The sequence below is a fragment of the Oncorhynchus nerka genome, linkage group LG10 (assembly GCF_034236695.1).
Source record: "Oncorhynchus nerka isolate Pitt River linkage group LG10, Oner_Uvic_2.0, whole genome shotgun sequence".
NCBI lineage: Eukaryota > Metazoa > Chordata > Actinopteri > Salmoniformes > Salmonidae > Oncorhynchus > Oncorhynchus nerka.
Window position 1 is genome coordinate 33,496,762 of NC_088405.1, and position 16,095 is coordinate 33,512,856.

Here is a 16,095-nt window from a genome sequence, read left to right on the forward strand (position 1 = left end):
TTTAGGCCTGAGATCAGGGAGATGTACCCCAACAAGTTTATCCAGCGTGGAGACACTGACCGCTTCTACATTCTGAACACACTGTTCAACCTCCCAGGTGAGAGAGCAGTCTTCACCCCATTTTTTGGGGGCAAGGATCTCTCGCGACCCCACTCCAAATCTAATGACACAACCTTTCAAATCTGTCAATTTCAAATAACCTTAAATTCATAACATTTTCTAAATGAAAAGAAACCAATAAATAAAATTACTCAACATCAAAAAAATCAAATAATCTTTCTCAAAAATGTTTGTGCTCTTATTTTTTTGTTCTTACGTTTAAAAAAACAAAACCGTAAAAACTATTTGGGTGACCCCACTGACCCCAACTTTGAATACCTCTGCCTGAGTGACATTCACTGAACTGTGTTCACAGTCTTGCTGATACTGCTCCAGAGTACTGCTCCAGAGTACTGCTCAAATACTCCCCTGGTTGTTGTTCCATAAGTTAGTGTTTTTTTATTTTCTGAGGAATGTCCTTTTTGCTGATGTCACATTGTTGTTTCAAATGGCCTTACCTTGCTCCCTCTTCAGAAACCTACCTCTTTGCTTGTCTGGTTGATTTCTTCACCAACTGCCCCAAATACACAAGGTGAGTGTGCTGCTCTCCCTCTGAAAACTGAATCATTTTGAATGATTATCAGATAGTTTGGGATTTCTAATTCAAGTTATTGTGGTCCCAGCTGCGAGACTGGCTTTAAGAATGGAGACCTCTTCATGTCCTACAAGAGCATGTTCCAGGATGTCCGTGATGCTGTGGACTGGGTCCACTTGAAGGTAAAACAACCTCCCTGCCTCACCCACTTCCTCTTCTAAATCCATTAAAGTATTTTTCACTGAATATGGTTATATGCACACAGTAATACCATTATTGTGAATAGTCAGATTGATATAATAGTTTGATTAAAACGTTTACATGCTTTGCAAGAACGATTTCCCTAATCATCCTGTTTCCATGGACACTAATGGGGCTTTGAAAAATGCAGAAAATTGGCACTCAAACTAACAGCGACCATGTTATTTTTGGGAAGCTTATTTGATACTGAGTTCGGACATATAAAGTTTATGTGAAAACTAAGATGTATACTTCTCTCGCGCATAAGAGGGAGGCTTGCACTGCTGGTGCTGCCACATGCACAGATCAAATACACTGCTGGACCTCCGATTTAAGGGGTTTACATGTGCTAATAATTGGAAAGATTGCTCAGAAAACCAGGTGTTTTAATGGGCGTATGCTTACTTTGATTAAGATAAGCAGAGTAAGGTGTGTGTACATGACTATTGCCATACTCGGCCTACTGCCATAATCTGTTTTTTATATTGGGTTATTTGGGTGCATGTAAACATACTTATTGTATCTGTTATTCCTTCTATTACCTGTCTAAATGTTTTGTCGCCTGTTTTCATCAGGGATCTTTGAAAGAAAAAACGGTTGAAAACCTGGAAAAGTATGTGGTCAAGGATGTAAGTGAACTTCACATTCATTTAATTGCATCTGACACATTTTCAGTGACCTTGTCTTTTTTAACACCTGTAAACGTATCACTTCAAATGTAATATGCTGAATACACTTTTTCTTCATTAAAGGGGAAGCTCCCTCTACTCCTGAGTCGGATGAATGAAGTGGCCAAGGTGTTCCTGGCCACCAACAGTGACTACAAATACACAGAGGTGAGGCCTACCGACTGCACTGTACATAACCCCATACACAATCAATGAACATCACGTATAACGTCTCTCTGTTTATCATTTCAGAAAATAATGACATACCTGTTTGACTTCCCCCATGGTCCAAAGGTAAGAGACTGAATTGTCTTGTTTAGATTCTTGTTGCTTCCTTTCAGACCTAAGAACTCTAAGAGAAGAGGGGTTTAGGGGAGGCGGCAAGCTGCTGAAATGGAACAGAGGTTCAGTGTGTATGTTTGTGCTGCAGGTGGGAATGCCCCATCGGCCCTGGCAGTCCTACTTTGACCTGATCTTAGTAGATGCCCGCAAACCCGTGTTCTTCGGAGAGGGGACAGTGCTACGGCAGGTCGACACAGTGAGTGTGTGTTTGGGCTCGAGTATGTGTTAAACTGTCTAGCAGTGTGGTGTCTGTGTGTGTGCACGTTTTTGTGTGTTCATTTTGGCATGGCCACGATGACCTTACCAGAGTGCTTGCTGTTGCAGACCACAGGCCGGCTGAAGATTGGCACATACACAGGACCACTGCAGCACGGCATCGTGTACTCTGGAGGTAACGCACTCCTGACACATCATTTATACAGTGCATACTGAAAGTATTCAGACCCCTTGGCTTTTTCCACATTTTGTTACGTTACAGCCTTGTTCTGAAATTGATTAAATTGTTTTCCCCTCATCAATCTACACACAATACCCCATAATGGCAAACATTTTTGCAAATTTATTATAAGTAAAAAAACGATCACATTTACATAAATATTGAGACCGTTTACTCAGTACTTTTTTGAAGCACCTTTGGCAGCAATTACGAGCCTCGATTCTTCTTGGGTATGAGGCTACAAGCTTGGCACACCTGTATTTGGGGAGTTTCTCCCATTCTTCTCTGCAGATCCTCTCAAGCTCTGTCGGGTTGGATGGGGAACGTCGCTGCACAGCTATTTTCAGGTCTCTCCAGAGATGTTTGATCGGTTTCAAGTCTGTGCTCTGGCTGGACCACTCAAGGACTTTCAGAGATGTCCTGAAGCCACTCCTGCGTTGTCTTGGCTGTGTGCTTAGGGTCGTTGTCCAGTAGGAAGGTGAACCGTCTCCCCAGGTCCTAAGCACTCTGGAGAAGGTTTTCATCAAGGATCTCTCTGTACTTTGCTCTGATCATCTTTCCCTCGATCCTGACTAGTCTCCGCCTCTGAAAAACATCCCCACAGCATGATGCTGCCACCACCGTGCTTCACCGTAAGGATGGTGCCAGGTTTTCTCCAGACATGACGCTTGGCATTCAGGACAAAGAGTTCAATCTTGGTTTCATCAGACCAGAGAATCTTGTTTCTAATGGTCTGAGAGTCCTTTCGGTGCCTTTTGGCAAACTCCAAGCCGGCTGCATGTGCCTTTTCCTGAGGAGTAGCTTCCGTCTGGCCACTCTACCATAAAGGCCCTTTTGGTGAAGTGCTGCAGAGATGGTTGTCCTTCTGGAAGGTTCTCCCATCTCCACAGAGGCACTCCTGAGTTCTGTCGGTGACCATTGGGTTCTTGGTCACCTCCCTGACCAAGGCCCTTCTCCCCGGATTGCTCAGTTTGGCCAGGCAGGCAGCTTTAGGAAGAGTCTTGGTGGTTCCAAACTTCTTCCATTTAAGAATGATGGAGGCCGCTGTGTTCTTGGGAGATCCAATGCTGCAGACATTTTTTGGTACTGTTCCCCAGATCTGTTTCTCGACACAATCCTGTCTTGGAGCTCTAGGACAATTCCTTTGACCTCATGGCTTGGTTTTTGCTCTGACATGCACTGTCAACTGTGGGACTTTATATAGACAGGTGTGTGCCTTTCCAAATCATGTACAATTTAATTTACCACAGGTGGACTCCAATCAAGTTGTAGTAACATCATAAAGATGATCAATGGAAACAGGATGCTCCTGAGCTCAATTTCGAGTCTAATAGCGAAGGGTCTGAATACTTATGTAAATAAGATATTTCTGTTTTTCAAAAACTGTTTTCACTTTGTGGGTTTGTGTGTAGTTTGATGAGGATCATTTTTTAAATTGTGTCAAAAGTCAAGGGGTCTGAATACTTTCCGAATGCACTGTATATACAAATATCGTTCATAAATTAGAAATGTATTGTTGACACAAACATGTAAGTAGAGCTTCCATACTGTCTCATTTCCCATGTCTGTCTGTAGCCTGTAAGGATACACTCTTTAGGGGCCGGGGAATTTACAAGGAGCCAAACATCAACAGCCCTGTTCGAATACTTTGGAAAAGCATTCTAATCACTGATATGACATGACTAACCCTTTTCACCTATCACTATCGTGTGGTAGTTGAACCTCTAGTGATGACTCAGAGGAAGGAAACGGTCCAAAAGTATTCCAACAAGGCCTTAGTTTTCAGTTCTCTCTCTCCTCACAGGTTCCTCTGACATAGTGTGTGACCTGCTGGGGGCCAAAGGGAAGGACATAGTATACATTGGGGACCACATCTTTGGGGACATCCTCAAGTCCAAAAAACGCCAGGGATGGAGGACCTTCTTGGTGATCCCTGAACTCGCTCAGGAGCTGCACGTGTGGACTGACAAGAGCTGTGAGCTTAACACACCCATGTCATAGATACTGATGCTTGACAACAGTATTTAGGTATATTTGTGCGTCTTTGTGCACTGTTGTGCATATCTTACAACCGTGTGTGTTTCTGTGTTCCAGCTCTGTTTGAGGAGCTCCAGTCTCTGGACATCTTCCTGGCAGAGCTCTATAAGTGAGTGTCTCTGCCTCGTCTACACAACAAACTGAACCACATCCGGCCAAAACTTAGGCTCAAGTTTGACAAACTAAATTAGGCATGGTTTTATTGACCGAATGTGCTCTATCAAAAAAAAAATCAAATTAAATTTATTTACATGCTTCGTAAACAACAGGTATGGACTAACAGTGAAATGCTTACTTATGGGGGGGCCCTTCCCAACAATGCAGAGAGAAAGAAAATAGAGAAATAAAGGAAAGTAAAACACCTAATAATAGATACACAATGAGTAGCGATAACTTGGCTATATACAAGGGCTACTGAGTCGATGTGCAGTGAGTGGTATGAGATAATTGAGGTAGATATGTACATATAACTGTGAATAACAGTGACGGATAGTAAACTGTAACAGCCGCGTATGAGATGAGTCAAAAAAAGTTATTGCAATTAGGGTCAATGCAGATAGTCTGGGTAGCTGTTTGGTTGGCTTGTAGGTATAAGCTGTTCAGGGTCCTTTTGGTTCCAGACTTGGTGCATTGGTACTATGACTTGAGTGGCTGGAGTCTGGTCATTTTTAGGGCCTCCCTCTGACATCGCCTGGTATAGACGTCCTGGACAGCAGGGAGCTCGGCTCCAGTGATGTACTGGGCCGTACACACAACCCTCTGTAGTGCCTTGCGTTTGGATGGTCACAGTTGCCATACCAAGCGGTGATGCAGCCAGTCAAGATGCTCTCAGTAGTGCAATTGTAGAACTTTCTGAGGATCTGAGGGCCCATGCCAAATCTTTTCAGCCAACTGAGGGTGAAGAGGCGTTGTCGGGCCCTCTTCACGACTGGGTTGGTGTGTTTGGACCATGATAGATCCTTATGGATGTAGACACTGAGAAACTTGAACCTCTCAACCACTCCAGTACAGCCCCCTCAATTTGAATGGGGGTGTGCTCAGCTCTCCTTTTCCTGTAGTTCACGATCACCTCCTTTTGTCTTGCTGACGTTGAGGGAGAGGTTGTCATGGCATCACACTGCCAGGTCTCTTACATCCTCCCTATAGGCCGTCTCATTGTTGTCGGTGATCAGGTCTACCACTGTTGTGTCATCTGCAAACTTAATGATGGTGTTGGAGTTGTGCGCGGCCACGCAGTTGTGGGAGAACAGGGAGTACAGGAGGGGATTAAGAACACACCCCTGAGGGGGCCCCGTGTTGAGGGTCAGTGTAGTGTGGCTGATGTGTTGTTGTCTACCCTCCCCACTTGGTGATGAGCTTGGAGGGCACTATGGTGTTGAACGCTGAGCTGTAGTCAATTAACAGAATTCTCACGTAGGTGTTCATTTTGTACAAGTTGGAAAGGGCATTGTGGAGTGCAATTGAGATTGTGCCATCTATGGATCAATTGGGGCGGTAGGCAAATTAGAGTGGGTCCAGGGTGTCTGCGATCATAGTGTTGATGTGAGCCATGACCAGCATTTCAAAGCATTTCATGGCTACAGATGTGAGTGCTACGGGGCGATAGTAATTTAGACTGGTTACCTTGAGGTTCTTGGGCACAGAGGCTATGGTGGTCTTCTTGAAACATGTAGGTATTACAGACTAGAGGTCGACCGATTAATCGGAATGGCCGATTAATTAGGGTATTTTTGGACACCGATATGGCAGATTTTTTTTTAAATATATTTTTTACACCTTTATTTAATCTTTATTTAACTAGGCAAGTCAGTTAAGAACACGTTCTTATTTTCAATGACGGCCTAGGAACGGTGGGTTAACTGCCTCGTTCAGGGGCAGAACGACAGATTTTCACCATGTCAGCTCGGGGGATCCAATCTTGCAACTAGTCCAACGCTATAACCACCTGCCTCTCGTTGCTCTCCACAAGGAGACTGCCTGTTACGCGAATGAAGTAAGCCAAGGTAAGTTGCTAGCTAGCATTAAACTTATCTTATAAAAAACAATCAATCAATTATAATCACTAGTTAACTACACATGGTTGATGATATTACTAGTTTATCTAGCGTGTCCTGTGCTGCATATAATCTGACTAAGCATACAAGTATCTGACTGAGCGGTGGTAGGCAGCAGCAGGTTCGTAAGCATTCATTCAAACAGCACTTTCATGCGTTTTGCCAGCAGCTCTTCGTTGTGCATCAAGCATTGCGCTGTTTATGACTTCAAGCCTATCAACTCCCGAGATGAGGCTGGTGTAACCAATGTGAAATGGCTAGCTAGTTAGCGTGGTGCGCGCTAATAGCGTTTCAAACGTCACTCTGAGACTTGGAGCAGTTGTTCCCCTTGCTCTGCATGGGTAACGCTGCTTCGAGGGTGGCTGTTGTCGTTGTGTTCCTGGTTCGAGCCCAGGGAGGAGCGAGGAGAGGGACGGAAGCTATACTGTTACACTGGCAATACTAAAATGCCTATAAGAACATCCAATAGTCAAAGGTTAATGAAATACAAATGGTATAGAGGGAAATAGTCCTATAATTCCTATAATAACTACAACCTAAAACTTCTTACCTGGGAATATTGAAGACTCATGTTAATAGGAACCACCAGCTTTCATATGTTCTCATGTTCTGAGCAAGGAACTTAAACGTTAGCTTTCTTACATGGCACATATTGCACTTTTACGTTCTTCTCCAACACTTTGTTTTTGCATTATTTAAACCAAATTGAACATGTTTCATTATTTATTTGAGGCTAAATTGATTTTATTGAAGTATTATATTAAGTTAAAATAAGTGTTCATTCAGTATTGTTGTAATTGTCATTATTACAAATTTAAAAAACAAAACGGCCGATTAATCGGTATCGGGTTTTTTTTTTTTGGTCCTCCAATAATCGGTATCAGTATCGGCGTTGAAAAATCATAATCGGTCGACCTCTATTACAGACTGCGTCAGGGAGAGGTCAGCGCATGCTCTGAGTACGCGTCCTGGTAATCCGTCTGGCCCTGCAGCCTTGTGAATGTTAACCTGTTTAACCCCTAAGGTCGATGTGCGCGCCTCTGCGAAAAACAACTTAGCATAATACAAAAATCCCTATAAAATATGTCAGTTTAAACTAGAGCTTTCTGTTTTGTTTTTTTTGCATTGGTTGCGTCTCAATCCACCGCAACCGCCTATGTAACACTTACACATTTGCGGTAAAAGGTGACAGAAATAGAGCGGTGTATGTCAGACCGTCTGTAGCGTCCGGAAAGCTAATATAACCCCTCTATGGAAAGATGAGACTCTGGATAGAGACTGTTTAACTTCTTGCGTCGAGCCATCCCGGATCCGGTATCGTGGCTACAGCCTCAAGCTCATTACCATAACGCAACGTTAACTATTCATGAAAATCGCAAATGAAATGAAATGAATCTATTTGCTCTCAAGCTTAGCCTTTTGTTAACAACACTGTCATCTCAGATTTTCAAAAATATGCTTCTCTACCATAGCAAACTAGCATTTAGCATTTAGCGTTAGCATTAGCAGGCCACATTTTCACAAAAACCAGCAAAAACATTCAATAAATAATTTACCTTTGAAGAACTTCGGATGTTTTCAATGAGGAGACTCAGTTAGATAGCAAATGTTCAGTTTTTCCTGAAAGATTTTTTGTGCAGGAGAAATCGGTCCGTTTGGTGCGTCACATTTGGCTACCAAAAAAACCCGAAAATTCAGTTATCCAAACGCCGAACTTTTTTCCAAATTAACTCCATAATATCGACTGAAACATGGTAAACGTTGTTTAGAATCAATCCTCAAGGTGTTTTTCACATATCTCTTCAATGATGTATCGTTCCTGGAAGTATCCTTCTCCTTCTGTATCGCAAGGTAAAATGAATGCCACTGGGAATTACGCACCAATTTAGACAAAGGCCACCGGACGGCCCCCTGGCAAATGTAGTCTCTTATGGCCAATCTTCCAATGATATGCCTACAAATACGCCACAATGCTGCAAACATCTTGGATGAACGGCAGAGCGCATAAGCTCGTTCCCAGCATATTCACAGCCATATAAGGAGACGTTAGTAAACACAGCGTCAAAAATCCTGTTCATTTCCTGTTAGAAGTTGCATCTTGGTTTCGCCTGTCGCATTAGTTCTGGGGCACGCACAGATAATATCTTTGCAGTTTTGGAGACGCCAGAGTTGTGTCTTTCCAAGGCTGTCAATTCCATGCATAGTCGAGCATCTTTTCGCCACAAAATATCACGCTTAAATGGGCACGTCTTTTTATCCAATAATGACATAGCGCACCCATAGACGCAAGAAGTTAACGTAGCAAAATGAGGAAAAGGACAAACTTCCTTTAGATTGTTTGGGAGGGACTCTGTTATTCAATGCGTTTGTATGGGCTAATAGCAGTAAGGCCAAATAATATTTTTATTTTATTTTTGATACTTCAAGGGGTCTTAAAATTCAAAATCAAATAGCCAAATAATCCTTACGAGTTAAAGGTCTTACTCACATTGGATAAGGAGAGCTGATTACACAGTCGTCCGGAACAGCTTGTGCTTTCATGATTGGTTCAGTGTTGCTTGCCTCGAAATATAGAAGGAATTTTGCTCATTAGGCAGCTTGTGGCTGGGTTTCCCTTTGTAATCCGTGATAGTTTACAAGCCCTGCCACATCCGATGAGTGTCAGCGCCGGTGTAAGGGATTTGATCTTAGTCCTGTATTGATGCTTTGCATGTTTGATGGTTCGTCTGAGGGCGTAGCGGGATTTCTTATCAGCGTCCGGGGCCTTGAAAGAGGCAGCTCTAGTCTTTAGCTCAGTGCTGATGTTGTCTGTGACCTATGGCTTCTGGTTGGGATATGTACGTACGGTCACTGTGGGGATGTCATCGTCGATGCACTTATTAATGAAGCCGGTGACTGATGTGCTAACTCCTTAATGCCATTGGATGAGTCCCAGAACATATTCCAGTTTGTGTTAGTGAAAGTTCTGTAGCTTAGCATCCGCTTCATTTGACCACTTCTGTATTGATCGCTGGCACTGTATCTCCTGTTTTGAGTTTTTGCTTGTAAGCAGGTATCAGGAGGATAGAGTTATGGTCTGTTTTGCCAAATGGAGGGCGAGGGAGAGCTTTGTATGTGTCTGTTTGCTTATGGCCCTATACAGCTCGTTGAGAGTGGTCTTAGTGCCAGCATCAGTTTGTGGTGGTAAATAGACAGCTACGAAAAATATAGATCAACTATTTTGGTAAGTAGGATGGTCTACAGCTAATCATGAAGTATTCTAACTCGGGCGAGCACAACCACAAGCCTTCAATAATAGAGATTGTACACCAGCTGTTTATAACAAAGATAAACAGTTCTTCAGGTCCCGTTGATGGGATAGTTAACCTCTAGTGACACCCCATCCTGTGAACGGGACCGTTGTCATCATCTGACACTAATTAGCATAACGCAACGGACATAAATATTCCTAGAGAATATTCCTATTCATGAAAATCACAAATGAAATATATTGAGACACAGCTTAGCCTTTTGTTAATCACCCTGTCATCTCAGATTTTCAAAATATGCTTTACAGCCAAAGCTAGACAAGCATTTGTGTAAGTTTATCGATAGCCTAGCATAGCATTTTGTCCAGCTAGCAGCAGGTAACTTGGTCACGGAAATCACTCACGAGACTCCCAGTTAGATAGCAAATGTTCCTTTTTTCCAAAAAGATTATGTTTGTAGGTGAAATAGCTCCGTTTGTTCTTCACGTTTGGCTGAGAAATCGCCCGGAAATTGCAGTCACGAAAATGGCGAAAAATATTCCAAATGAGCTCCATAATATCGACAGAAACATGGCAAACGTTGTTTATAATCAATCCTCAAGGTGTTTTTCAAATATCTATTAGATAATATATCCATCGGGACAATTAGTTTTTCAGTAGGACCGATTGGAGTAATGGCTACCTCTGTATTTTACGCGAGAGTCACCTTGGGAGGCATCAGGTGACCACTTGCGCAATGTAGCCGCCTACGGGTATTCTTCAACATAAATGCGTAAAACTACGTCACAATGCTGTAGACACCTTCAGGAATACGGAGAAAGAGTAATCTGGTTAATAGCCCATTCACTGCTCAATAGGGATGCATTTGAACGCAGCGCTTTCAAAACATGAGGCACTTCCGGATTGGATTTTACTCAGGCTTTCGCCTGAAACATCAGTTCTGTTATACTCGCAGACAATATTTTTACAGTTTTGGAAACTTTAGAGTGTTTTCTATCCTAAGCTGTCAATTAAATGCATATTCTAGCATCTTGTCCTGACAAAATATCCCGTTTACTACGGGAACGTATTTTTTCCAAAAATGAAAATACAAAAGGTCTCCCCAATTTCGTGGTATCCAAACTCCCATACGAATTCGGGAGAGACGAAGGTCGAGAGCCATGCGTTCCCGAAACACAAACCAACCAAGCGCAAGCCGCACTGCTTCTTGACACAATGCCCACTTAACTCGAAAGCCAGCCCTACCAATATGTCGGAGGAAACACCGTACACCTGGCAACCGTGTTAGTGTGCATGCGCCCTGCCCGCCACAGGAGTCGCTAGAGCGTGATGGGACAAGAACATCACTGCCAGGCCAAACCCTCCCCTAACCCGGACGACGCTGGGACAATTGTGCGTCGCCCCATGAGTCTCCCGGCTGCGACAGAGCCTGGACTCGAACCAGGATCTCTAGTGGCACAGCTTGCAACTGCGATGCAGTGCCTTAGACCACTGCGCCACTCGGGAAGCCGATAGGATAGTTTTGAACGGAGCTCATCCAGGTTTTTCTCCAGTGATTTTATTTACTCGCCGCGGTAGCTTCATCAGGGTACCCACACGTCGGCCTCTATATCGTAGTCTCTTTCTTTTCCCGAGTGTCGGGGCCTGGTCTGGGGGTGATCAGTATGCACTGTGCAGCTGAATCAAGGTGGTGGCCAGAAGCTTGTTTCCTCTGACTTGAAAAATGTCGGAAACATTATGCACAAAAAAAGAATTGCAACAAAACACAGAATTGGTCAGGAACTCGTAAATCAGCCGCTATACATTCCGGCGCCATTCCTATTCTACCATAGAATGGTGAGACAAGTACAAATGAATGTAGCTTGACTCCACCAAAGCCCAATCCAATAGAACTGTCTCTCTGTCCACAGAAATCTTGACAGCAGCAGCAACGAGAGACCTGATATCAGTTCCCTCCAGCGCAGGATCAAGGTACACACACACACATACTGTACACCCTGCAAACTGGCACCACGCACATATGCATACCCAAACGTACACATAGCATACAGTCCACACAACCTCTAAATCTTCTAACTTTCTTTCTTCTCTTACCCTGTCCGCCACAGAAAGTGACCCATGACATGGACATGTGCTATGGGATGATGGGCAGTCTGTTCCGCAGTGGCTCCAGACAGACTCTCTTTGCGTCACAGGTGATGCGCTATGCTGACCTGTACGCTGCCTCCTTCATCAACCTCCTCTACTACCCATTCAGCTACCTGTTCAGAGCAGCACACGTACTGGTGAGCTCAGCTAATGTTGTCTCATAGGACATCCGGATGTAAATTCCCTCGTTGGATACAAAAGTTAGGACAAAATGGAGGAACGTTGTTTGTCTGTATGAAGACAATACATTGAGAGCAGCACTACTATGGGTTGCTTTTTGTTCTCTGTGGATTTGTATGACACTTCCTCCCTCGTGCCCTTCTCTCCCAGATGCCCCATGAGTCGACGGTTGAGCACGCCCACGTGGACATCAACGATACCGAGTCGCCCCTGGCAACGCGTAACCGCCACTCCGTGGACCTGTTGGAGTTAGACTGTAAGAGGCACCAGCTGACCCGCTCCATAAGTGAGATCCAGCCCCCAAACCTGTTCCCACAGACCCCCCAGGAGATCACCCACTGCCACGACGAGGATGATGACGAGGAAGAGGAAGAGGAGGAAGAGTAAGCAGGGAGAGGAGGCTCACCAAAGGGTAGACTTTTACTTTAGGGACAGATCTAGCATCAGTTTAGTGTCTAGTGGCAAACTCCTACTGCTCCAGGAGGGTGTATAGCGCGTAGTGTTGTGTAGTTAGCTAGGTAACTGAATATCCCCAGCAAAGGGATTGGAGTAAGTGTCAGGATTAGGGTAAGGGTTACACAGATTTTAGTTGTACCGTTTGTATATATTTCTCAGCACAGGCTATGTAAATGTTGTTTGTTTTGTTCTTTTTGCTTGGTGAAGTTTCCAGAGAAGTTTCCAGATGGAGCTCTTCGGACCACACCTAAGAGACTGATGGTGACTTGGCCCCCCTATCATGCCTGCACTGACCTGGCATCATTATGCAGTCAGTATCACATACTTGAGCTGTGCACGCATAGTCTTGAAAACCCCACCCTAGGCAACACAGTGACCAGGGTCTGGTTTCAATGGTGGACTCATTTGGCATAGAGCAGGGATGGGCCACATTGATTGGTGTGGGGGCCACTTTGATTGGTGTGGGGGCCACATGAGGCGCCGTTGCTAGCAGGTCTGCATACCCACATATGCATAGCCCTTTTCCCACCACATTGCAAGCAAAACATTTTTGCAGCCCCCCTCTTGACACCAAAGAGTTAATTTTGTGCAATTCTACACATTTTGTCATGGGGCGTAGAGAAAATGTTGCAGTTTTAAAGCAAGTTTGCTGCAATTCTATACATTTTGCCGGGGAGGTAAATTGATCCAAAGGACTTCAAAGGGGAGCGGCCCGCCAATTGCCAATCCCTGGTATAGAGGAGCTACGTCACTGCCTATGTCGATAAGGGAGGGAAAAATCTGGGGCTTTCCCAACAAAAACAAACTTTGCAGTGCTTTTAGTTAAGGATGCAAACGGGCCATGTGAAATTCACTCATTTAAAAAGAACCGCTATGATCTTCATCTTGCTAGCTACTATTTTGTATTTTATTCAAGTTGATAAAGCTGTGACGTAGGCAATGATGTTGTTCCTCTATGCCAAAAGTGTCCATAATTGAAACAAGACCCAAGCCTAGGGTCGGATTTTCCAGACTAATGCACTTACGCTGCCCTGCTACTGTCCCCTAGCTGTGAGTGGTGTGCCTTTTAGTTTGTTTTACTGAATGAAACTGTTCCCTTGGTTAAAGATGCACTATGCAGAAATCGCTCTGCCATTTCCTGGTTGCTAAAATTAGAATAGTTTGCCTAATGTATATGTGACGAAACAAGCAAGTTTAGTGTATAGAATCATTGTACCATGTAATCCGCAGTGAGATATATTTTCCATAACCAAAAATAGTATATTCAGCTGTTTGAAGCTGCTATACAAAACACAACAAAAAGACACAAGCGAAACTTCAGCACGGTAAGCATAGAAATAGGGCACATAGAACAGATCTACCGCTTCTTAGACTTGCTTTCGATAAGAATGCCAGATCTATAATTCACATTTCTATGTAATTTGGTTGGGGTCGCCCAAAAAGTTATATATTGCAGCTTTAATGTTTGAACCACCAAGGAACAATAGTATAATTTATATGGAGTCCTATTTGCACCAGACTTTGATTATAGAAATGCTTTTCTCTGAACTGTTATAGAATAGTATTTTTATGGAAACAGAGAGCATGTGATGGCTGCTGTGGAACAGTATAAAAGTTTGTGATCATACGCACATTCTTAAAAAACGTAGGTGCTGGGCTAATAAAGAATACTTATGAAGAACAGGAAGGCCTGTTTACGCTCCCAAAAAAGCACTGAATTGGGTGCATAAACTGTGTGTGGGCCTTCCTGTTCTTTGCTGTGGTACAGTACACATCTGTCTGAGGAATGTGACAAATAAAAGTATCACGTTACGTGACGTTACACAGCAGCTGCAGATCCAGAGCAGCCGGCAGAAGCCGCAATTCTCCTTTTGGCATCTGGTTACCTGCTCTAGTTACCAGATTCCTCCTACTAATTTACCATCCCCCACTGACTAATAGACTACATTTCCCAGAATTCAGTTGTATTCCATAGCTCAGCCAATCAGAGTCCCTGTCTCTACTTAGTGCCCTACACATTATACAGATTATGGCAATAATATGCCCTGTATTATCATTTTAATTCAGACCATTTCTGTATCAAGAAATACTGTGTATATCAGCCCTATGAAACTGTTATTGCCTTAGTCTGGTCTGGATTTGTGAGACAATGTATATACAAGATAAGTATATTTTTGTGTGTCTTTTGAATAATGCTTGAAAGGGAAGACAGTCCTGGTAAAAGCTGCTTGTGTTATTTACTGTAAAAGTGTTCTGAAGGGCTTTGATGTTGTAGGCCTCTTCTATGCGCATTTCAAATGGCTGTAGTTCAATGACATTGCCTAAGTTCACAGCATGCTCCCGGAGTATCTATAACCAGAGACATGCTTAAAACTCATCAAATTGCAGGCATTTTGTTGAAAGCCTGAAAAACATGGTATTGAAATGCATCTGCGCTTCTGCAGAAAACAGGCTTAACAACTGTAAGTATTCAGCTGCATGAATATTTTTTTATATAAGAGGTGAAATTCTGCACTGCAAGAATCATTTTCTTATTTCTGCAATAGTATAGGCTAACCAAGTGTCTCTGGGTGTACGGTTATGTATGAGTGTTTATGGTTTATTATGGTGCGTAGCATGACCATAAACTGGTCCAGGCTGCCCTCATGTTTATTTCTAACCCCTCCCCCTAATGTAGGTCAAAGATCTTACTATGCCCGTAAGCTATGTGCTCATATGATTGGCTGTTTGTTTGTTTTAATAGCTGTTACTGTACAGTCTTGTCCTACTGTATGGAACTGGACTGACTCCCTCTACTGGAAGTTTGAAAACTACCATTAACTCAAATGTTTCAATTCAGAAGTCCCTTTACCTTGTGGCGGATTTACCTACTGTATAAAAGCAACGCTAACTGTGCCAATGAATGTCATGCTGTTATTTTTTTTTTTAAATATGTTTTCCAACTTTTTAAGATTTATAATTTTTTTGCATGATCTGAATCTGTTGAGTTTGGAGCTGCTTTTTGAATTCACTGTGGAATGTGAGACGACTTACAAAAGTAAACCGTGCCAATGGATTTAAAGCAATTTATGAAAATGTATTTTCTTGAAAACATTTTGTGCATGTTCTGCAGTTGCTGTTTAAGTGTGGAATTTGTTTCTGAGAATTTTACTTGGAGGAATATCCATTTTGATGTTTAATAAAATGTAATGCGCCGTTGCAATAGATTGGAATTACTGTGTAATGTCAAACCTTTTACTCCATTGAGTGGCTTACAATATCATACCAACAGGGGGAGACAAACATCTGAGAGAGCAGGGATAGTTTGTGGACTATTCAGGTGCTGAGGTGACAGCAATTTCTAGGGTTATTGATTGCAATTGAGGTATATGACATAGAAATAAGCAGGTCATTATACATTTATTTGTACTTTTCTTTACATTTCTTATGTCTAGTTTAATCAAAAATAGTGTCTGCACATTTGCTTCAGCAAACCTTTATATAATAGAGGTAGGTGACAGGAGGTCGCTGTGCATATGAATCATTGCAGCCTGATAGGCCTTGAAGCTGATAAAGTGGCATTGTTCTTCCCTCAGCAAGAACATTCTCAAGGTTCCAGATCTTGGCTGGAGTAGTTGCATGGAGCTCAAATGGAGTGCTCGTCCCCAACACG

At 43.1% G+C, this 16,095-nt stretch overlaps 1 protein-coding gene across 5 annotated transcripts in view; it reads left to right on the forward strand.

Annotated features, from left to right (window-relative positions):
- Window positions 1–15,655, forward strand: part of nt5c2a (5'-nucleotidase, cytosolic IIa) — a 29,080-nt gene extending 13,425 nt beyond the window's left edge. For 4 of the 5 annotated variants that reach the window (XM_029669596.2, XM_029669598.2, XM_029669597.2 and 1 more), the window contains 14 exons: window positions 6–97; window positions 574–631; window positions 723–816; window positions 1,450–1,503; window positions 1,627–1,710; window positions 1,795–1,836; window positions 1,973–2,080; window positions 2,209–2,275; window positions 4,125–4,295; window positions 4,415–4,466; window positions 11,570–11,630; window positions 11,768–11,944; window positions 12,138–12,370; window positions 12,651–15,655. In XM_029669596.2, coding sequence (XP_029525456.1) covers window positions 6–97; window positions 574–631; window positions 723–816; window positions 1,450–1,503; window positions 1,627–1,710; window positions 1,795–1,836; window positions 1,973–2,080; window positions 2,209–2,275; window positions 4,125–4,295; window positions 4,415–4,466; window positions 11,570–11,630; window positions 11,768–11,944; window positions 12,138–12,370; window positions 12,651–12,702 — 1,345 coding nt within the window. In that variant the 3' untranslated portion in view covers window positions 12,703–15,655. Of the gene's footprint in view, window positions 1–5; window positions 98–573; window positions 632–722; window positions 817–1,449; window positions 1,504–1,626; window positions 1,711–1,794; window positions 1,837–1,972; window positions 2,081–2,208; window positions 2,276–4,124; window positions 4,296–4,414; window positions 4,467–11,569; window positions 11,631–11,767; window positions 11,945–12,137 lie in introns of all 5 variants that reach the window. The other variant, XM_065023237.1, reaches the window with a different exon arrangement.
- Window positions 15,656–16,095: the final 440 nt, after the last annotated feature.